At 39.5% G+C, this 23,373-nt stretch overlaps 1 protein-coding gene across 16 annotated transcripts in view; it reads left to right on the forward strand.

Annotated features, from left to right (window-relative positions):
- MAPK10 (mitogen-activated protein kinase 10) overlaps window positions 1–23,373 on the forward strand; it is a 137,578-nt gene that overhangs the window by 78,884 nt on the left and 35,321 nt on the right. For 14 of the 16 annotated variants that reach the window (XM_053941086.1, XM_053941084.1, XM_053941080.1 and 11 more), the window contains 5 exons: window positions 12,145–12,274; window positions 14,129–14,187; window positions 15,151–15,289; window positions 16,249–16,414; window positions 19,593–19,664. In XM_053941086.1, coding sequence (XP_053797061.1) covers window positions 12,145–12,274; window positions 14,129–14,187; window positions 15,151–15,289; window positions 16,249–16,414; window positions 19,593–19,664 — 566 coding nt within the window. The remainder of the gene's footprint in view (window positions 1–12,144; window positions 12,275–14,128; window positions 14,188–15,150; window positions 15,290–16,248; window positions 16,415–19,592; window positions 19,665–23,373) is intronic. The other 2 variants (XR_008430585.1, XM_053941095.1) reach the window with 1 other exon arrangement.

Consider the following 23,373-nt stretch of genomic DNA (forward strand, 5'->3'; position numbering starts at 1 on the left):
TTTATCTTGGTCTTTTCTTAAAAGTGAGCACAAGCTTTCATGCTGCATGATGTTGAGATGTGGTCTAATGATGTGTCAGCTGGACTGGGGGGGTTGGCTGGGAAGGGCTTTATTCTGTCTCGTTGATGCAGGAAGTTTCTGTGTGAGTAATGTTTGAGTGGAGGATGTGGGAGCAGGAATTATGCTTTTGTGAGAGCTTTTCAGTGAATGCATTATAAATTTAGAAAGACACCTCATCTGCAGATATAAAGGAGACTGTAAATATATTCCTGAAGTAGTAAATTGGGGAAATGTGCTGCAGATATCTTTCTCTGAATTAGTGGTTTGATAATACTTTTGAGCCTGAACCTAAAGCAGATAACAATCTTTTAGTGTTCCCTGTAACAGGTAGAGCCAGCAAGACAATAAATAGCTTGCTGTGTTGCCTAATATTACCATAGGTTCTCCTTTGCTAATTTACTCCTAATTTGGTGGTTGAGTGTTATGGAGTACAGAGTTCTTTCAGATCAGCCTGTGGTGACGGTGGTGCTTGTTGTAGCTTATAAATCTGCCGATTCTTTCCCTAAAGTAATTGCAGCACCACAGAATCATTTAGGTTGGAAAAGACCCCGAAGATCACTGAATCCAACAGTTCACCCAGCACTGTCCATCACTAAACCATGTCCCCAGGTGCCACATCTGCACATCTTTTTCAATACCTGCAGGGATGGTGACTCAACCTCTTCCCAGAGTGTACAAAGGCTGGAGGAGAAATGTGACAGGTATTGTCCACTACAAGGTGCAGAAACACTTGAGCTCTTTTGTACAATGATTATCCTTCAGTTCTGGTTTTGTGTAGCACCATTGACTGCCTGGGCTGGCTATAAGGATCTCAAGGGATATTGAAATGGGAATCATGGTAAAAGCCATAGAAAAGAGCAGTTGATGCTTCTCACCATTACCAATTCCAAACTCATACTGTTGCTGTAGTGCAGTGGGAAAAACAGAGAGAATAGTGGTCATATCAGTGTCTTACAGCTAATACACAATTTTATTTGTATTGTTTAGCTGGACTCTGCTGTATTCAAGTTCTTGAGACACAAATATTTTTCTCCATCGTGGTCCTGTTATCCCAGCAATATTTTTTTAATTTCTTTGTGTCACTGAATTGAAATACTGTATTGCCTGATAGAGATCAACATTTGTGCATGTATAAACTGGTATAGTTCCATTGAAGTTCAGAGGTATTCTCTTTGTGGGAACAATCACTAATTTTCCTCAGATGAGGAGAACGAGGAATACATGTCATTCAGAAGCAAAATGGGGTGAACAATTTATTTAGATATGCCTAGAATTTCAGTGGTCCTGAAGAGAGTGGCAGCATTAATTTTGTCAGCCCCAGAGTCCCATATGAAGCAGAACTGAGCTTGTGTCATGCTTATGTCATGAGTTTGGTTACTTTCATTCCAGTTACACAGTTCCATCTTGCAGGCTTAACATTCTGTTGGCTGACACTGCAGATTGATCCCGTTCTGTTGTAGATTTTTCAAATTGTGTCCATTAGTTCAGCCAGTGTTCTCTTCCTCGCACTGTTGTGTGCTTTGCTGATGTGCTTTGACATCCTGCTCCCGAGGAGGTTTTTGAAAACAACTTTTAGAGAGATTTACAAGTGTGTTCTGTGAGAGGAAGGTAGGAAATAGCTGTCACTTTGTACTGGGAACTGTTGCTGAACTGATAGTGAAATAAGCATGCCAGTATGAACAAATTCTGCCATGTTTCCCAATGCTAATGTCATCCTATGCAATGGGAACACATGGTGATTTTTTTTTTTTTTTTTTTTTTTTTTTACATTTTGGGAAGTTCTTGCTGCAATACCACATGTTAAACTCACAGCAAGCTTCAAACCTCACTCATTCACTTGTACATTGCAGGATTTTTCCCCAGCTCCCAGTTTGCAGTTACACTGTGGTATTCTTTGGGTTTTCCAGCATGTCATTGCTCTGAAACACCAAAAACTATGTGTATTTGTGTATTTGGTTTCCCACTGATCTGGTGTACATGTGAAACAGCACATTCTGCTTTGTGGTTCTGATGCATCTATGCCTTGGTTCTTGAGAGAGACAGAAAATTTCCCAGTTGTATTTGGAATCTGGTTCACCAGCATGTGAATTTTAAGGTGCTGAGAGATTCCCAATGGGTACAGCATAGGCTTAGTATCTCTCTGTATTTGACCTCCAGAATATTGAGTGGAGGTGTTTACTTAAGTTGGTCAGATTTGTGTTTCTTAAGCTGATTTATTCGAGTTTTTATATTAACACATATCCAGAGACAGTTTGCTTGCACATGGAGCAAGAGGAAGAGGCCATGGAGGTCTTGGAGTGCTCTTGCAGCAAAGAACTGAGCTTGGATATGGAAGGAACTGCTGTTAGTATCACAGAGAACTGTTGCCATGTGACAAACTATACATAACGTCTAAAAAATAGGACAGATATATTGTGATTGAGTGGCTGTTTGCTTTTTCTGGGGTAATGTCCTTTTCCTATCAGAATGCAGAGATTCCTAGTAGGCAGGTAGTCAGCATGTATTCATGTTTGTCTTCTTTTGTTTCATTTCCCTTTGCTTGTAGACAGAAATCTAAGATTTAAAATGTAATGGTAATCACGAATGGTATGTAATAAAATGTGCCACAGTAGTCTTTTCTAGCAAAGAAATCATGCCCTCTGTTTCTAAAATACACTGCCTATATTTCTATGTCCTTTTTTGACTCCTTTCTCCTTAAAGAACTCATATGGTTTCCATGGCTACAGCAGTTAAGCAGGCAAAATCTATTCCATATTTATACTCTGCAAGTTTATGGGGGGAACAGGTAAATAAGTTGGTGAGGGAACCATCTCTGTGCAATCTGCTTTTGTGAACCCTGGCAACAATGCTCCCTTTACCTGGTCACAAATTCAGTACTGTAAAGGCAGGGTCAGGCTCATTTCAGAGCACTGGCAGCCAGGGTTTTCAGCTGGATTAGTACAACTCTTAGGCATAGAGCAGGTTTGTTCATAGCTGTGGCTGGACCTGTGGTCCCCTTGGAGCCATTAAAAAATATATCAGCTGTTTGTAAGTTCTGTGTCTGCAGGGAAGTAACTGATGATTGTGAAACATAAGCTCTTTCTGTGTTGGTTGGTTAGAGCCAGTGACAGCCTAAAAAAAATTAAAAAGAAGTTGTGGAAGATAGAAAGACAGTATGAAACAAGATATTCTGTGTGAAGCCTGGGTGGAATTTGTGAACAATGCAAGGCATGTCTGGCATGATATGAGTGGGAAAACTCAGCAGAATGGGCAGGAGTTTGCAATAGAGATAGATAGAAAGGGAAGCAGAAAGTAAGAAGACTCGAATACAGGAGTCCCTTTGCAAGTCAAAAATAGGACATTGAGGGGTTTGTTTGTTTGTTTGGTGTTATTTGTATGGAATTTTTTGGGGGGTTTTTTGTTTGTTTTTGGTTTTGTTTTTTCTTTTCTGGCTTCAAATACGTGTTTTAAAATCCTGTCTACACATCTAAGTCTTGAAATTTCTGGTGTAACATGGCAACTCAAAAACCTAATTCTGGGGCGAGGGTTCAGAGTGACGCAGAGTCCCCAGGCAGGTGCAAAGGAGACCTTTATTGCTTTATTGCAAAAACCATGCCTTTTTAAGCAGTCAGGCCTTTCTCAGTTACATAGCTTTAAATCTTAACAAACATAACTCAGCCAACCACCATACACCATGATGAGGACATGCTAGGGTTATATAACTTGTTTTTCTACCCCTAATTTGGCTGAGTCTCTTTCCCATAGTCCTTTTCTACTTATCCAAAGTAGCAGGCCTGAGCCATGATTTTACATGGCCTTTTCTTTGTAAGGTTTTACCTCTATGCAACACCTAATATTTTTTTGGTTTGTTTCCATTGGAAAAAGACACTTTGACTTGTTATGCAGCAGGTAAAATATGCTGGTTTTGTCTGCTTAGAACAGCCTTGTAGAGATTGCAGGGTTAGTTTGGGGGAAACTAGAATTTGAGTAGCCTTTTAGGGTTAAACTTCTTACCTTTTTTCTCCTATGATTATCATGTTGTAGGTGAAGGATTCGTAGCAGTGCACTTTTATTCCACTCTTGAATTTTGGTTTTTAATCATTTGAGAAAGGCAGCAAGAAAAATGAAATAGCACTTCTTATTCACCCAAGTGACAGCTTTTGTTCTATTTGTCAGGCAAGCAAGCAAGTCTTTTAAATTATGGTTGTGAGGGAATAATAGTAAGATAGTAGCGGGTTTCTATTCCAGTTTGTAGGTCCACAAAATAGCAGGTTTATCACGTGACTGACAGTTTGAATGTGGTAGGTACTCAGCTTCTGCCGGGTGCACAGACTCTGACTCAGTGCCACTATTTCCCATGTCTTTTAAATTGCTGTTAAACAAGGAAACTGGACTTTTTCTGGCTGTGATGCTTAACAAATTTGAAAACTGTCCAAAGTTTGCATTTACCTGCTGAGCTCAGAGCAGTAAATATCAGATATCTTTGCCAAATTCAGTGTCTTATACCCATTTTCCAGATGTGGGGCAAACATCTACTTAATATGGTTTACCTGCAAATCATGCTTAAGCTTCTTTTGCCCATGCGTTTCCTGCCACTGAATATTGATAGTCACCCCCAGCTCTGGTCCATTTTTCATTTTTTTACTTTGCTCTGGCTTTGGTAAATCCTTGAGCATGCCAAGAGTGAGTAGTGTAGGATACTCTGGAAACCATGAGGTTGTCATCTCTTACATGCTTCACATGTATAAGAAAGCGTGTTGGTCTAGAGCCCTTTTTAAAGCAGGACGGAAATGGCTCCTTTTGCTGCCCAGGTTCAATTTCCTAGGCTGGCAGCTAACAAAAGCTCCTGGCAGCTAGCAGACTGTGTAGTGAGTTAGTGACAAGAGGCATTCAAGACCAGAAAGTACTGATTTTACAGCTCTGTTCGGAAAAGTACTAAACAGCCGGGCGGCTTTCCGAGCCAAGTACACAGAATTAGCAGAGCACATGCAGATGAGAAGTATGTAAACATGCTCCATACTCAGCATCCTCATGAATATTTTAATCTCCTGCCAAACTGAGCCAGAGCCCATTGAGTGGTGTGCCAGGCAACGTGTGAACTTTATAGCTGTTTCCACATTGCCTTTCCCACTGTATCCCTGTATCCCCACTGTCTTTGTGAGAGAAAATGACTACGGGAAGAGTTTTATCTTGCCTCAATATGTACAACTGATAACTGGTGGGTTGCAAAATGATTCTTGTTAGGGCATCACCAGTTCACATAATTAGAAAGATAACCAACTTTTATTGTAAATATGTTAATTAAAAATAAGTGTTCCATCCTTTTTTATCCCTGCAGCTTCTTTTACATTGCCTTATATATGATGGCTCAAACACCTTTCTTCAGACCCTCCCATCTGAAATTTTGGCAGATAAGAGCTCTCTCAGCATGACTAAATTGCAAGATAGATGTCATAGAGAACTTTTCAGATCCAGCTATCCTTAGAATTATGAATGAATTTTGCTTCCAGTTTTATCTTTGCTGCAATGGGCTGCTTGGCTTTGACATTTTAGGCAATGACTGTAGTAGTGGAAAAAGAATGAGCAACACGGATTCAAAATTGGACTGTTATGGATATGGAAATGACACTGTTTAATCCTTTATGGGTGGCAATAAAGGGACTGGATGAATTGTGGGCTTGGACTTTGTGTTTGGATGTAAGTATATGGGCTCTTGAGCCAGGTAGTTGACACCCCTACCAGAGAGAACACTGAGGTACTCAACTTTTTCCCTCACTCTTCAGGGGCAACCTCTCTTCCCACACCTCTGCAGTGGAGGGACAGCAGGATAGGGACTGGGGGAGCAAAGTCCCTCCCACTGTAAATAAAGATCAGGTTTATGACCACTGAGGAACCTGGATGTCCATGAGTCAAGCCAAAGTGCTGAGGGAATTGGCTGATGCAATTGCCAAGACACCCTCCATGATATTTGAAAAGCCATGGCACTCAGGTGAAGTCCCAGGTGACAGGAAAAAGGGGAACTTTGTACCCACCTTCAAAGAGGGCAGAAAGCAGGACCCTGGGAACTACTGACCTGTCAGCCTCAGCCATGTGCCTGGGAAGCTCATGGAGCAGATCCCCCTGGAAGCTGTGCTAAGGCACATGGAAGACATGGAGGTGATTCAGGACAGCCAGCAGGACTTCACCGAGGGTAAGTCCTGCCTGACCAACTCTATAGCTTTCTGTGATGGAGTGACTCCATCAGTGGGCAAGGGAAGTGTTCCACATTTAATTTATGTGGACTTCTGTGAAGCCTTTGACATAGTCCCCTGTAGCACCCCTCTCTCTAAAATGGCAAGAGATGGATTTGAGGGGAGGACACGTGCATCCAGAGGGTCGTGGTCAACAGGTCAGAATCCTGATGGACATCAGTGAGAAGTGGTGCCCCTCAGAGGTCCATACTGGGACCAGGGTTGTTTAAATATCTTCATTAATCACAGACAAAGAGATCAAATGCATCTCAGCAAATTTGCAGGTTTATGACCTTTAACAAGACCAAGTACAAGATGCTGCACCTGGGCTGGGGCAGCCCTGGGGTCAGCACGGGCTGGGGATGAACAGATCCAGGGCAGCCCTGCCCAGAAGGACTTGGAGGTGCTGGTGGATGAGAGGCCAGACATGACCCAGCCAGGGCACTGTCAGCCCAGAAAGCCAAACACATCCTGGGCTGCATCCACAGCAGCGTGGGCAGCAGGGGAGGGAGGGGATGAGTGAGACCAGCTGTCTTTCCTGATAAAACACTGAAATGTAAAAATAGAGCCACACATTTGAACTTTTTTTCTTAAAATTCTCCAGTTTTTGTGGCACGTCTTTGAAGTTTAAGCACTACAGAATTCACCATTAATCTTGACAGCAATGCTGAATTTTCATTCAAGGACTGGGATGATAATCCCAAACAATTCAGGCGCTTCAGTCCTCTCTCATGTTACTTCATTCCAACACAGGGTAATAGATCACATGTTTCTGTGCAATGCAGGAAGGAACGTTTTGAGCCCAATCAATAATCTCTGCAGTGATGAGGAACCTCATGGAAAAGCTCAGCAACTAATTTATTTATTCTGTGAAACTGGAATCTGGTGATAGTAAAAAAATGATGACTTGTGTAGCCGCTGGGTAGGCAGCTTGGTTATATTTTCTAATCTAGCTGTTTCCACTGGCTTGCAAGAAGCTGTGAGCTGATGGAAACACAAAAAAAACAGGCTGGAACCATAACTGGCAACAAGAAAAGTGCAGCAGTCATCCATTATGAAGCTGTATTGGTGTTCTTTAGCATCAGCTCTGAATATTATTTCAATTTCTCTGAATTTTCAGAGGGAATAGAGCTGATCCAGAGAGTATAGTAGCCATTGCTGACAAGAGGTCTGCAACTCTTCAGTACAGTCATACTGGATTTTTTTTTTTTTTTTGGATTTTTAGCACAAAGGATTGCTTCCAAACCTAATAAGGACATTTAAAGTTTTTTTTGTTATAGCAGTCTTTGACTCGTACTGCTTGGGGAAAACTTTCTGCACCCTGGTGCATGTATGGAATTTTTTTCTTTTTCCACTAGTTTAATGGAAAACATTCACCATATTTAAATATACTTTCTGGAGAGTTTTCACTCTAATAACTTTTTTCTGTTTGAAAGTAATTATTGAAGAGCAGAATATGCACTGTTTTTATCAATATCTGCCTTTAGAGACTTGGAAGTTATATGTCAAGAGGAGAAAAAACAAGTTAAGAATGAGAAAGTCTAATTTCATTCTAAAATTTAGACTGATACGTGAGGGCAATGTAAGGAGCAAACAAACCAAACACACCAAAAAACCCCTACCAGAGTACACTTAGAAAAGTTTGCTTAAAGCAAAATAACATTTTCACTCTTTTTTTGTTGAAGTATTTGGCTGAAAGGGGCCTGCAAATAGAGAGAAGGTAAAGCACTTGAAGCATTTTATGGTTAAGCTTCATAAACCACATCTACAGAAATTTTGCTTGACACGGGAAAAAGATTTGGTTCTTGTCATTTCCATAAATGACTTCTTCAGAAACTGCAATAGTGATTGTTATCTGAAACCAAGGGCTTTGAAATTGCCACAGAGAAATTGCTGTGGAAAGGATTCATATATGCATCCACTATGCTTTTCTTTTTTATCTATCTGTGCATATACATTTAAATGCATATCTGAGCATTTCTATAGAAGGTGTTCCACTCCATATATTGGTGGTGATCAGTAGTTGAGGATGAGCCATCATTAGCATTCTTGTTAAATGTGATTTTCAGGTTGTCCTTTATTATCCTAAGGACTCATCTCTAAGAGTTGACTTTAAAGAATACACATTTTCTGTGGGTTTAACAGTCTGTTCTATAATGGAATTGATAACTGTTAAGTTTCCCTGTTGATGAAAAGATGGGAGGAATCATTTTAAGTATTTATTGTAAGTGTCTATTGAAATAGAAACTTGGACATGAAACTAGAATGCTTTCCATTTCTTTTCAAAAGAGGTATAAAAATGAATGCCTGGTCCTCCAAGGGCATGACAACAGATCATTGCTCATTGATCATTATAGTCTGAGGTCACACAGAATATTACGGTAAATGATGGCTTGGGTTTGTGTAAATCTGACTAGGAAGAGTTTAATTTTTTTTTTCTTTCCAAAGTCAGCAAAAAGCCTTGTTAAATAGCTGTGATTACATATATCTCTTGGTAGTCATGAATTTATATTCACTATATTTTTTTATCTCTGCTAAATAGGTTTGTTTCAAATTATTTACAGTTTTAAAAGGTATTTTTAGCACTAACATTTACCATGCCAGACTAACTGTAAAGAGGATTTATAGGGAAAGGGTTTATTTACTGCCTTTTCTGTCTGTACAGCTGCCAGGGACATGGTAGTAAATTTTGAGGATTTTTCTGAGCTCATGTCACAGTAAAGCTATCATTTTATAACAAGACCAGGGGTAATTTAGAGTCTTTGCCATAAAATCAAGAAACTGTAGAAATTAAAAACTAAATTCACAGTTGAGCAAGAGGTGTTTTGATAGAGTTTCCAGATAAATTCTTTTAGATGCAAGTCTAGTCTCTTATTTGAGATTCAGAGTGTCTTTCATACTCATCCTTTTCACCACAGTTCACAGACACTCATTACTCTCTCTCTTATACCTGATCCCTGGAGCCACATGTTTATACAGCCACTCTTCTGCCAGTGATTGAAGTTTGTCTTAAGAAGGCTTATCATCAATACTAACCTTGGTGTGCCAAGGTAAGGATTTGGTGTAGCAAGCAGCAGAGAGAGGACCTACATCTGGTGTCAGTAGTTTCATTGTACTGAAGTGCAGAGTTGGCTGGCTGTAAATAAAAGCTTCTTTCTGATGAACACAGAAAAAAAAAACACCATCAGGGCTGTGGATTTACCCAGTGCAATGGATTTATGTATTGGCTTCTTCAAGTAGCTGGGCACCTTCCATTTGATAGAAGACCATGATAGAATTGCAGTCAAGATCTTTGTGTCTCAAAGTAAATATCCCTCTACAAAGGATTACTTTAGTTCTTCCATGGTACACAAGTAAGAGGAATTCACCATAAAAGCCGAGTGTTTAAGAATCCTTCAGTTTTCTGGTTTTAGATCAATGTTTTTGTCTGTTGCTTTGACAGAGAGAGAAAATTCAGAAAAGCAGACAGAGATCAGAAGCTGAGGAAAGTGTTTGCTCAGACAAACTTTTGTTGTTTTCTAACTCCTAGTCAGTATTTTTATGATGTATCTAATGAGATTAAAATATGAAAAAAGATTATTAGAATTATTCACAGTACTCTTACACAGCTCAGATGAGTGTTACATAGGCTTTTCATCCTGAAAGAAGTTGGGTGATCAAGTAATATGGATTAGCTGAGATATTTGTCTGCTGAAGTATATTTGCAGTATATGTCCATGAACAATAGGGACAAAATATTCAACTGTTGGAAGATCCTGTTTATTTAAATCCTTGGGCTTTGCATTTTATTTGTTCGATGTTTTCTTAATAGAACTAAAGGGTATTTTAGTTGTGGCTTTTATGATGCCCTGTTGTGGCTGAACTACATCAGAATGAGAGACAAGACTCTGACAGCTGCTGCAGGAGGTTTGCTTTCTGCTACATACTGTTAGGCTGTAAATCACACGTCATGTTCCTCCTAACACAAGGTTTAGTTGGATGAAATTCTGTGGCTAGAGAGAAATCAAGTCAGGCTCGCTCTCTGACAGCCTTGTCACCTAAGCTGCCGCCTGTGTGGTTTAACTGGTGAGTACAGGATCTTTGTTTATGCATGTGACCAGCAGGGTATTAGCTGGGTCATGGAAGTTACTTGCCTTATTAAGGAATAGGAGAATAAAGAATTGTTACCAACTGACAGAATGGATGATGTTGGAGTACACCTGGTCCAACCCACCTGTTCAAAGCAGAGTCAACTAGAGCAGATTGCTCAGGACCACTGGAAGAGTCGTCTTCTTTACTCCTCCCTGCAGATACTTAAGAAAATTTGTAAGATCCACACTAAGCTTTCTCCAGGCTAAACAACTCCAGCTCATTCAGCTGTTCCCTGTATGACAGATCTTCCAGTCCCTAATAATCTTCATGGCTCATCAGTGGAAGTGCTCCAGTCTTTATCTTTCTCATACTGGTGAGCCTGGAGTACAACCCAGAACTCCAGATGTGGCCGTGGAAAAATCACTTCCCTAGATCCATTCTCAAGAGACTTCCTAGATAAGTCCTAAAAGTAATCTTTGCAAAACTTCTCATCACCTTTAGGAAACAATTGTTCTTATTTATGGGATGCATTTGGTGTGTATTTATGCAGACGTAGTGAAAATTCAGTATTTCTGATTCTTCTCTTTTTGTGTGGTTTCCCAGACAAACATTACCAACAGTTTCTTACCTATTTTGAACAGCTGTACATTTTTGTTGGCTTTGTGACTAAGCTTCTGATGCTTGCATGCTTTCTGCTCAGCTTGGTTAGTTAGCCTCTGTCACTGAGTGTCTGCAGTAAGCAAGGGTTAATGAGAAAAGATTTTGCAGGGTTCCAAATATTCACTTCATGCTTAGGAAAGCAATTTTTAGAAGAATGGGTGGTTTGGTTGATTTAGCTCCTGGGAAATACACTGCTGCTTTTTATGGACTAGCAGAAAACCCATGTCATGCCTTTCCTCTTTCTTGGTAAAAAGAAAAATCAGGAAGAGGGTCTGAGGATGCTGTCCATTTGGGAATGCTTCTAGAACTTAGTGTGCTTTGTGGTATTTAGAAGTCAGAATTTATGTAGTCAGATTTGAGCCACCAAAATAAGTGTTTCAAATACATAAGAAGTAACATTTATAAAAATAACGGAAGGTTGTGAAAAACATATAAAAGTTTAAGGAGCATTTTAGGGCCCCAGCTTTAAAAGTTCACTTTGCAAACAATGTATTTCTTCATTTTCAAAAGTTGTAACCGTGCACATGTAACAAATTTTTTTGTAACCAGGAATCGGTAAAAAACCTTGTGAAATAGTTCTGTTTCTAGGTATGTTATTGGAATTGGATTATGTGGTCTCAAAGAACAACTAAATAACTTGATCCCATTAGAAATATCATAAGGAAAACACAAAATTCATTTTGGGAAAGTGGGCACTCGGTTGTTGAGCCACATTATGAAAGTGTTCTTAACTCCGACACAAAAAGCAAAACCCTTTTTCTGCTGTAGCCATGCACAGAGAGTTGCTTTATGGAACAACTTCGTTCTCATCCTGTTTTTATTGTATTTTTATCTGAAGTTACTTGATTTTTTCCCCCCACCCTTTGAAAATAAGTGTTAACTTCCAACGGAATTGGAGTTCAGAAGTAGTGGTGTATGCTGTCTTCTGCTGATGTGGTGCTACATGTTTCCTATTGATCTCTTACTTTTTTTTTTTTTTTTTTTTTTTTTTTTTAGAAACCCTCTTCTTCTTTTGTCCCAGTATTTTTCTCAGTGGAAAAAAAAAAAAAAAAAGGAAGCGGTAGACCTGAGGTTCAGGAATTTACCTGAGTAAGTGCTGGGCTCTCTCTAAGATGCATAACCCCTGTGTTTGTCACCACTGCAGTGCTGCATATGATGCCGTCCTTGACAGAAACGTGGCCATTAAGAAGCTCAGCCGGCCATTTCAGAACCAAACTCACGCCAAGAGAGCTTACAGGGAGCTGGTCCTCATGAAGTGTGTGAATCATAAAAATGTAAGTGTTCAGCAGGAGAAATGGTATGTGCATTGCTGTGTTAGAAAGGAAGTTGTTTTGTTGGGTTCCTCTTTTAAATGGAAGAAATTAGAAGTAAATTATGTCAAGGGCTACACTCTGTCTGGTACTGCATGCCCACAGGAGAGACTGAGGTATTCCACATACTTTTTTTAAAGGCTGTGCCAAACTGGGATTTTTCTACACTTTCCTGCTTCTTACACCATCTACTATATATCATTTAGTATCCATAATGAATGAAAATATTCCTGTGCTGCACCAGGAGTGTTATTCCAGGGCTGAATGTTAATTTTAACCATTATCTGTTAGAACTATCTGCCTGACACTGTATCAACTGCTTTTTTGTAGTGAAATATGTAGGATTGCCACACTGCATTGTAAAGGGCTGTCCCAGGGATTTCATTTTCTTCCACCTCCTAGATTTCCTGCTGCCATATCTGTGTGCCTCTTCCTTTTCATTAGGAGAGAATTTTTCACTTTGCAGTGTCTACCTGTCCCTCAGATCTCGCAATGACTCTTTCTCCTTATGCAGAGCATAAATGAGCTTATAACAATGTGATGTAAGCGGAGATTTTGCATTTGTTCTCAATCACATGTTCACATGGAAAGAGAAAGGACTGACCCTAAAATGGCATATTGCAGGACTTGACACTACAGTGTCTCTGCCTCACTTCTGGGCAGTGATTTATCCTTACGTTCCCACTGTGTTGATCAGGACTGTTCCTATCTTTTCCCTGTTGACTTGATGGAAGCTACCCTCAGCCAGCCCAGTGCACGAGGATTTGAAAAGGCAGGGATGAGCAAGAAGTGTTTTAATGGACTGGAAAGAGCAGAGGGGGCAGCAGGAGCGTCACTAATTTTAAATACATCATTTTAAACATGGTGCGTGACAGCTGCTAACAGCACCACATGGGTTGGGTCAGAGCTTTAATCTGCCTGTACAGAGAAGTGCAAAGGAAGGAGAGGATTGTAAAGGCACCTTTGCAGAGGTAAGATTCAGTCAGAATATGTGGAGTAAAGAGAAAGAATGTTGAACAATTTCTGTTAGAAAGCCTAAAGAGGTAATGGAGGTGGGAAGGGAGACATTCAGGTGTTGCCTTCGTGGCAGCAGTGCTGGTGTCATCTAACTCTGTTACCTGCACAGAGGGGAAACAGGGGAAATCCAGATCTGTGGGGTCACATTGTTTCCTCTATTCTTTTTCACACATTCTTACCAGTATCTTTCAGCAGCCTAGCCCGTTTAGAATAAAACAAACAAAAATGCTAACCAAACAAGAGAAAGAAGAAAAGGAGTCAAAGTGTGCAAGATGTCTTTGCTCAGGGTGTCTCTGTTTCAAAGTGCTTCCGCTGAAAAGTTGTACCTGCAACGATGGAATTTGTGTCAGCCAGCATGTGCATGTATGTGCCCTCAAAGGAATTGAGGTCATGTCAGAGAGAAGGAAGGACTACTGTTTAATAAGATGATCCTTGGTTATATGTACCTTCCAATTATCATCCCTCATAAATAAGAAAATTCGGGCTGTAGCACAAAGACTGCAATGCTAAATTGAGCTGAAGTTGGTCTTTGAACCTGCAGCTTCAACATTGAGAGGAGTGTCTCACCCTTAGCACTTTGTTTTGTCACTGGTTTCAGATGATTTCAAGTGCATCTATAAGAAATCTGAGAGATCTGTAGTATTTTATTTTGAATGCTGCTGATTTTTTACGGATTCATAAAGCGAGAAGTGTTAATATAAATAGAGCAGTGAAAAAACAGTTTATTCTTTAACATAGTTCAAAACATGTTCAACTGATTGCATATATCACTTTATTCTTCTGTCTTACTTTGCTTTTCAGATTATAAGTTTATTAAATGTCTTCACACCACAGAAATCTCTGGAGGAGTTCCAGGATGTGTAAGTAACAGGGGTAGTAATTAAGCTAAAGCTTTAGGGATGTGTGAAGTATTATGGTGTACCTTGATTGCAATAATTCAGCAAAATAAAAAGGTTGTAGCCCCCTCTAAAAAAGATAGTGTGAGTCTAGTAGATAGAGAAATATTCTGAATGCCTATATTGAGAGCTCTTTTGACAATTTAAGGTGAAAACCACCAGGTTTCATATTTGTTGTGTAAAGTTATTTGCATGCGGAACTAAGGGTAGGTGCAGAAGACAATCAGCATCTCTGCTGGAACCTTGCCCTGCTGGACAACCATTACTGTACCTAGTACAAACCTGCTGTGAAAGAAATTTTAAGTATTCTCTGCTTCATATTATTGCTCTCCTTTTATCTTTGTCTTTCCCATATTCTGTATACATTGCATGGAAATATACATTCCTGTTCTGTAGTCTGATACCGGCAGTAACCAATTAATTGTAATGAGAATTTTGTGAAGTTATGCAAGCTCAGGAGGATTTTTGGAGGCATTTTGCACGGGGGTGAATATTTTACACTCTCAGACACCTCTGTTTCTCTCAGATTCCTATGTGTACTGTGGCAGCCATCCTTGCAGTGGTCGAAGAGAGAGCAGTTACATCATTTGGTGCTTGTGGGTCTTATGGGTTTTGTGCATTTCTGTGTGGTGCTGCCTGATTGCCCATGTAGGGTATAGTCTCTGTCATGGGGAATGCACCAAGAAAGGGCAAATAACCTGCCAGTTTTCCTGGTATGCTGAAAGAGTGGTGTCTCAGCAGTGAGATACAAGCACCACCATGGTGCTGTGCTTAGTGGGCCCAGTCTCCAGCTGTGTTACTCCCAGTCATCAGAAAGAAAGTGAATTTTAGAGCAAGAAAAGGCATTGTTACTTATTTGAGATGATGCTGTGATTTGCCTTCAACACACAAAAAAAAATAACCCTGTGGCTTTGCTTTTCCATTCAGCTACCTGGTAATGGAATTAATGGATGCCAACCTGTGCCAGGTCATTCAGATGGAGCTGGACCATGAGCGAATGTCTTACCTTCTGTACCAAATGCTCTGTGGAATCAAGCATCTTCACTCTGCAGGAATTATTCACAGGGTAAGGGGCCTTTGGCTTAAAACTTAGGGCAGCATATGAAATTATCATGAAGACTTTAAATGCCACTTGGCTCTCTTGTGTACTGTGGATCAAAGCCCTGTGTCCCAGTGCAATGAATAAAAGACATAAAAGCCACAGTCAGAGGTCAGGGGATATGGAATTGGCATTTGCCATCATTTACATGTGCTGAAGCAAATGAAAAGACTGCTGAGTCTATATGAAATGCATCCTCTCATTTTGCTTTTTCCACATCAGTGCTATGCCTGCTCAGGATGTGGTACCTGACTGTGGATGTGTGATAGTTGATAGCAGGGGGGATTAGGTCATGTCACTGTGAGCAGGAGGAAATTCTCAATGGATTGAAAATACCCTGACTTAACTTCTTTATTAAAAAGCGCTTTCACTAATTTGGGATTTCCACATTAGGAAAAAAAGTTTCCCTAAAGAAAAGAAAGGCTGATAAAGTAGGTCACAAAGTGGATGTTGTTCTACAAAGTTCTCCTTTCTTGGCATGTCATGTGTTTAGCAGAAGGTTATGGGTTTGGCTGCCAGATAGTCTTCCAGCAAAGGGTGAGTTGAATTATTATGCATGAAGCATTAATGTATCTCTACATGTGCAGTTGGAACGTCTCTATGAGGTTCACAGCATTAAGAGAAAATAATCTAATCAAAACAGTACTTGGATACTAATCCTAGTAAATGCAATTAATTTAATGCCAGTAGGCTCCTGTTATTCAGGTTAAGCCCCACACTATGCTGAGGTAGAACAACTTCCAGAACACTTTGCTAGAGAAACAATAGCAAGGGTTTGCTGTATATTTACAAGTATTTCTGATAGTAACTGGCTCAGAAGAGGGAAAGAGTATTTGAACGGTGACCTGAAGTATCTGTCCACATCATAGGTGTGCCCAGCTTCTTAAAGGATAGCCACAAGGGTTTTTTTCCACTGTCTTTTGCAGGATTTAAAACCAAGTAACATTGTAGTAAAATCTGACTGCACGTTGAAGATTCTGGATTTTGGACTGGCCAGGACAGCAGGCACCAGCTTCATGATGACCCCGTATGTGGTGACACGTTACTACAGAGCACCGGAGGTCATCCTGGGAATGGGCTACAAGGAGAACGGTAGGGCTGCAGTGTCACTGCACCAGGGCCCCTCAAGGGCAAGCTCTGCTTCTCCCTTGTAAGGGAGACCTAAAGGAGGGGCAGGAAATGTAATGGGAAATGATGGGAAATGACACCTGGCGTTAGAGCAGTTCCTCACTGTCGTGAGCTGCAGCTACAGAATGTGTTTGGGATGCACTGCTGGTGAATTTATCAGTGTGGGATTGCAGAGTAACAGGAAACTTATTCTTAGTTATGTTTGAAGTTACAACTACAAACTAATTTTGACCAGAGCTTTCATCTTGGTCTTCTGTGGCCATGAAATAATGTGGGAACCACTGGAATTGCTGAACGAGTGATGTGTTCTAAATTTGAGTCTGGGTCTCTGAATTGTTTGAAGGAACAAGAAGAAGTACAAGCTGAAATAGAATATCCTAGACCTTCCAGAATTTCTCTAAATCCAGAGCTAGGTCTGAATTTCAGGAATTAATTCCTTCTTCATGATAAATTTAACAAAGTCCCAGGTTTTACTGATAGGTTTCATTTTGTCAAGATCTAGGTATAAATTTTGCAGTTTGAGTTCATTTTTTTAAATGAAAAGTAGAATTGCAGAGAAGAGAAAAAAGCTGAAACTTAAAAAAAAAGAAACAAAACGTATAATTTGTATTTAATCTCCCTAGAAGTAAATAGGGTATTCCTCTGAATAGACTGAGAGAGATCTTGGTCCTTGGAAATACTGTGAAAAGCAGGTGAGGGTGCTTGCTACAGAGAAACGGATAAGCAAAACTTCACATTTTGCAGAAGATGAAGGGAAAACTTTTTAAGTTGTTCTCATTTTGTAACAAAACTAAGAATTGCATCTGAGTAGACCAGGCAGGAAATGAGGGAATAGCTATGGCTCAGATTTTGCTGTCAAAGGTATAATTTGTCTGTTTGAGGAAACTTTTTGATGGCAAATACAGCAAATGTGACAAGACCAGCAATTTATTAAAAAGTGTCCTACTTGATTTACGTTAAGGAGGCTAGCTAACCTGCAGGAGAACTTTTACTAACAGCCAACTGCATCCTGTAAAGGGCAGTGAAACTGATTTAGGGAGCCAGTTCCATGACTTTAGCACTACTGAAAACATAATCACGCAGCCTCTTCTGAAATTAGCAGGTCCCTGTATGAATTATTTGTAATGTTTATGAGTTGAAAGTATAAATTTTAATACGAAAGTCTAAAATGTAGATAAAATATTATTATTATTATTATTATTATTATTATTATTATTCAGAGTCTTAGGTTAGAGAATAATTTCTGAAAATAAAGGAATGATATTCCTTCAAGTATTTTGTTTGAAATTTTTGCTAAGTGCCATTAGAAATTTGAACTAGCACTCTTTAGATAGTTCTTTAGTCAATATCCAGAGTTCTTCTATTGTCAAATGAATTCTTTTGTTGATTTTCTTCCCCTCCAAACATTTAGTAGATGATTAGGATTATTGTTGTTATTGTCCATGAAAGGACAGAGAGAGCATTTGCTGTTCACATGATTAAAACTGCACCAAGAAAAAGTTAGACACACTTTTGTGATGAAGTACACAGCTGGGAAAGTTCTAATGTTTGCCACATCCAAGGGTCCTGATCAAATGCCCATTGAGGTTAACACAGAAACTTCCTTTGACTTCCCTGGGCAATGAGTTTGGCTTAAGATGAATGATCTTGTCCTGCTTGGACAAAGCCAAAACAACGAGAGGAAGAAAACAAAATGTTTGAAAAGGAAGCTCAGCTGTCAGAGGAGCTGCTCTGCTTGGAGGCTCTGACCCAGCTCCCAGGGAAGTCAACAGAAAGGGTTGTTCTCTGCTTCCCTGCTCTGGCCTATGCTGCCACATTACTGAAGAACCCCAACTTTTTCCCCTCTGACTATGTACACTGCCTGTATAAGGACTGTTCACTGCTTTCATTTTCTTTTTGCACTTGGTTGGCTAAAGATGCATAATTATCACAATTTTGCTGCACTTCTATGGAAGGTCCCAAAACTGTCACTAGGAAGAAAATTGCCACTGCCTCAGGCATGCTTTTGCTGTCCCATGCCCTTGATACCTCTACCCTCCTTTTCCCAAATGGAACATTTCACCTTTATTTTGTTTCACCAAGAAATGAGTTGTTTGTTTGTTTCTTTGGTTTGTTTTGGATTGCTTCTGAAGGTTGAAAAGGGGGAGAAAAAGAGGAGAAAATTGGTTGTGTAGGTCAAACATGACCAGAAAATGAGGATTTCAGGCTCAGAAACAACATAGTCTTTTAAAGCATTTCAAAGCAGTTTTTTCCTCTTCACATGGAAAACAGGTTTTGCTTGGTTTTTAATTTTTTTTTTCTGTGAATACTGTCGCTATCTATCCAGCATTTTTTCTTTAAATAACTTAAAGGGCAAAAAATCCCCTATCCAAGTCAAGCGGATAAGGTAACTGTGCATATTTCATCTAAAAGCTGAAGGCAGGACTGGGAATAGGAAATGCTCTTAATCTTGTTGATATTTGTCCTTTGGAGCTTTTGTTATAGCATTTATTTTGAGTACCTGCACAGTACAAAAGAGAGTCCACTCAGGTCATGCTCTCTGTGATAGGTACCTAGAGATAGGACACAGGGATAGATCCTGTAAGAGGAGTTTTAAATATCCTTTAAGGGTGGTATTTTTCCATATGGCCTTTACTTGTGTGAGCAGTTCCATTTGGAACCTCTTTTCAGTTGCTACAGAGTCTCAGTGCTGAAGAACAAAGCCTAGAAGCTCTGCAAGTAGGATTTATTCCAGATTATCATTATCTGGTTGTTTTGGTTTTTTCCAAAAAAAAAAAAAAAAAAAAAAGAAAAAAAAAGAAGAGTTGTTTTTTAGCCATATATCATAAATTCAGTGTATACCATGGGTCTGTGCAATTGTTACTTGATCTTTACTTGCTAGCTCTGGACCTTTACCCAAAATGTTAAATTTAAACTTTTTCCACTGTTGTTACTAACTGCTGTCGAGCTGATTTACACAGCTTTTATTTATTTAGTTACTTATTTTAGCTTTTGGTGAGACATGAAAAAGAAACCCAGCAAAGCCACAAAACAAACTGTACTGTGCTGACCAACCTTTTCCCCCTCCTTTAGGAATGAAATGTTGTAGTTAACTTTGCTTTTTTTTCCCTCCTTCTTCACTTCCCTGTCTCTGCTGTTCTAGTGGATATATGGTCTGTGGGATGCATTATGGGAGAAATGGTTCGCCACAAAATCCTCTTTCCAGGAAGGGACTGTATCCTTGTGCCATTTGCTGCAGCTTCACCTATTATTTGTTCCTCTCCTCCACCCCAACCCTTTTACCATAAAATGACTGTACCAGGACTGTAAAGATAGAAGCAGAAAGTTGAATCCCAGAGGTATGGCTAAATGGAAATAGCACACTACTGATATGCACAAAATTGAAAACGAAAAACAGATGCACAGAATTATTTTGGTCAATTAAGTTACTCTAAAACCTGTAATCATTCCATTTTATATACTATTTACGTCACGTCAATAAGCAATATAGAAAACAAGCATTATGATAACAAGTTGGACAGCTTTATTTACTATTCATCAAAGGAAAAATAAGAAAAAAAAAAAAGTCCTAATTTGGCCCATCTCATTCCTGTAAATCTGTTTTTCTGCTTTTATGTTTTGGAAATACTGACTTCATAACATTTGTGGTGACATCATAATCTTTTGCTTGCTAATGCATCATGGTTTTGGATTCATCTCAATGCTGTATGGGCTCAGTGTTGAGTCTATACAACATTTCTTTTTTTTTCTTTAAAACAAAATGAAGAATTTGACTCACCCAGTTTAAGGCAACCGTTTTTCTGCCGTGGTTTCCAAATTGGCCTGAAATCAGATTCTCTTGATTTAAAAATGAACCTCCCTTTATTTGCATGAGGTCTGTGTTGTCAATTAAATTATATTTCCCTCCCATCTTGTTCTTCTTGTCTTGGGTGATATTATTTTTACCCCTTCCAAGGTGGTGAAAGCAATATTAGAAAATGAAAACAAAAGAGGAGGTATCTGCTTAGCCTCCTGTTTATCACAGGCTAAACCTGCCCGTGCTGGCTTGGAAATGTAAGTAAATATGTTTTGCCCATCAGAATAAAATGAGGAAACATAACATATCTTCACTCTTGGAAACAAAAAGGCATCTTATTTTCATCTAGTTGGCAGAAAGGCGCCACGAAAACCTAGCATCAGCAGCCACTGGCAGTCGGTGTGAAGAACACCCAGCTTTCACAGACGTGTAGCCATGGAAGCAATTATTTTTTTGCTGACTTTTGAGTAATTCATGTTGTGTTTGTCAAAGTTGGGTCCTGCCTGTCCTGTTTTCACAGCTCTGTCAACTTCCTCTGAAAGCTGAGCTCTGCTTGGTGACCCAGTGAAGATGCAGTTCTACTTCACTAACAGGGAGATGGAGGGACAGCAGGCACCTCCTGTTTGCTGGGGGGGTGACAGCAGCACTTTACTGCTTCCAGTCTTATTGGAAGAGGGGCTGGAAAGCTACTGGATGCAAAGCAAGGCAGAGAGCTTAAAATGGTGATTTTTTCTTTTAGTAGGTAGCTTTAAGGTGCTGAGCTGTCCCTGCAGCATGAGGAGCAGGCTGCAGACCCACCTTCAGCTGTAACCTGTGCAGAGCAGAGCAGCTCCCAGCATTCCCAAGATCTGTGATTCAGTGTGTTATGCTGTGTTTCAGTGGTCTCAGAAACACCATCATAATGCTTCCTCCAAACAATGCACTCTTTCCCTCTTAAAAGCAAAAGAACATCAAAGAAAAACTAAACTTGAGGTTCAGCTGTAAATACTGAGGATATTTCCATTTAATCTTTTCTGAGTGAAGTCTGAGATTTTAGTTGATAGGCAGTTAGAATTCATACAAAGAATGGTTTCCAGAGAAAAGCATAATAGTATGGTTAATGAGTTGCTCTCCTTTTTCAACAACAACTTAGGAGATATGTTCATTTGCCCATGTCTGGAAAAAGAGTTAATGCTATATAATTTAAACAATGTAGCTTTTAAAAAATCATTCAGACAAGAGAATTACTTTGTTTCTGTCTGGCTGTGGAAACTGTCTCATGACAGGGTTGTATTCAGGGAGAGCAATAAAAGAGTCTTAAAATATTTTTTTAAACATTTCAGCATCAGTTGAAAATAGCAACTGAATTTTTGAACAAATGCAGCAAACGTATAAATTGTGGGATAGTCCTACTTTTTAAATCATTGGAAATCCCATATCCTAAAATAGAATGTATGTGGGCAAGGTCACAATTACTACCATGCTTTAATAGTGGGTTTTTTTCAGATGAGTGGGAAGTTTAAAAAAAAAAAAAAAAAAAAAAAAAAAAAAAAGAAGAAGAAGAAAAAAAAATTGGTACATTGATTTCCAAGTCAGTACTCATTTGTTAACCAGTTTGACCCCATGAATGACTTGTCATTGTTGGAAGGACTGGTTTGTGTATGGGTCCATACAATTTCCCTCCCCTCCCTGGCTGTTGATGAGCAGATCCAGTTTCAGTCCCTCCCAGGTGCAGGAAGAGCTGGAGAAGCATTTGTGCAGTTGCAGGTAAACTTCACCAGAAACACATTACATACTTCCCTTGGGCTACTTAAGGCTTTCCAACAGAGAGTTTTCTGCCTGGAAGAGGCAAGTCTGTATAGAAATCAAAAATACCAGTTCTTTTTAATCATTCAAAAGACTCTCTACTGTGTGCACTTGCTATCAATATGAGCTTGCTCATTTCTAGTCTGGAGCAGGAGCATTTGTGTATGGCACGGTATACATCTGAGAAAAAAAATCACAGCTGCTGCCATGTTTTATGGAAAGAAAATATTTTAAAATTTAATCTCACCTAAATCATCCCACTGAGTTACCACTGCACTCAGGTGCTCCTGACTTGAAATGAAATGTGATTTTTAAAGTCTTTGTGTAAATTAAAAGATGGAGGGGATTAATTTCAGAACCTCTCATCTACGTAAACAAGAAACTCTCTCTTAAGCTGCTATGGAGAGAAAGCTCTGGAAACTGGATAGACTGCAGCTGGTTTTCAGACAAGTAAGAACATCCTCCAGTGTCCTGGAGAGTACTGGGTAGAAATTGCCTGGCAGGTACCCTCATTCCTTGTTATTCAGCTAAGGCAGACTTTTCAAAATACAGTCAGGGAAACTTCCTAGTCAGAGATCAGACCCTCTCGAGAAGAAATCCACCTTTCAATCCATTTCCAGATGGATTTGCAAACTAAAATATTCCTGGCAAGTTCTGGTAAGCTTTTGTAGTCCACTTCTGAGTTTCTTGCTCAGTGTTTCTTTGATGCTTATTCCATTTTTCTTAAATTGGAAAGAATGTGAGCAGTTAAAAAGTGCCTGAACTCTTGGATGCAATTGGAAATATGTTAGAAAACCCCAGGGCTTTCCCAAAAGCTGGTTCAGCTCTAGGCAATAACATCTTCAAAAATCTCATAAGATTTCAATTTAAGGATTGGGAATGTATTTCTGGTTTTTTATCTGAAGAAAAGTGAAAACTTAAAATGAATGCTTTCAGGTGAGACAGTTTTATTAAGATCTGAGCTCCCAAGTCTACAGTGATGTCCTACAGGCACACGTGACTTAGTGGAGAAAATAAAGTGATCAGAGCATTTCTTTTCAGTACTGAAAAGAAGGAGGCATGTACATGATGGTACTACAGCAATTTCACTTGTGAGTCCTTCAGCAGATCAAAGGAAAACAGTGATTTAGCCATAGAAATATATTGTGATAATAGCCAAGTGTCTAAGTTTGGCTATGCCTGAATTTCCACTGTAAATATGGAGAACAGAATTCCTACTGCAAGTAGCCTAAAGTCTTAGATAGTCAAAAGAGAAAATACCATTAATGTAGGAAGAGAGAAAAATTACAACTTTCTTCTGTGTAATTATGAACATCCAAAAGGAATTGTGAAGAGAAGTCAG

Source organism: Vidua chalybeata, chromosome 4 (genome assembly GCF_026979565.1).
Source record: "Vidua chalybeata isolate OUT-0048 chromosome 4, bVidCha1 merged haplotype, whole genome shotgun sequence".
NCBI lineage: Eukaryota > Metazoa > Chordata > Aves > Passeriformes > Viduidae > Vidua > Vidua chalybeata.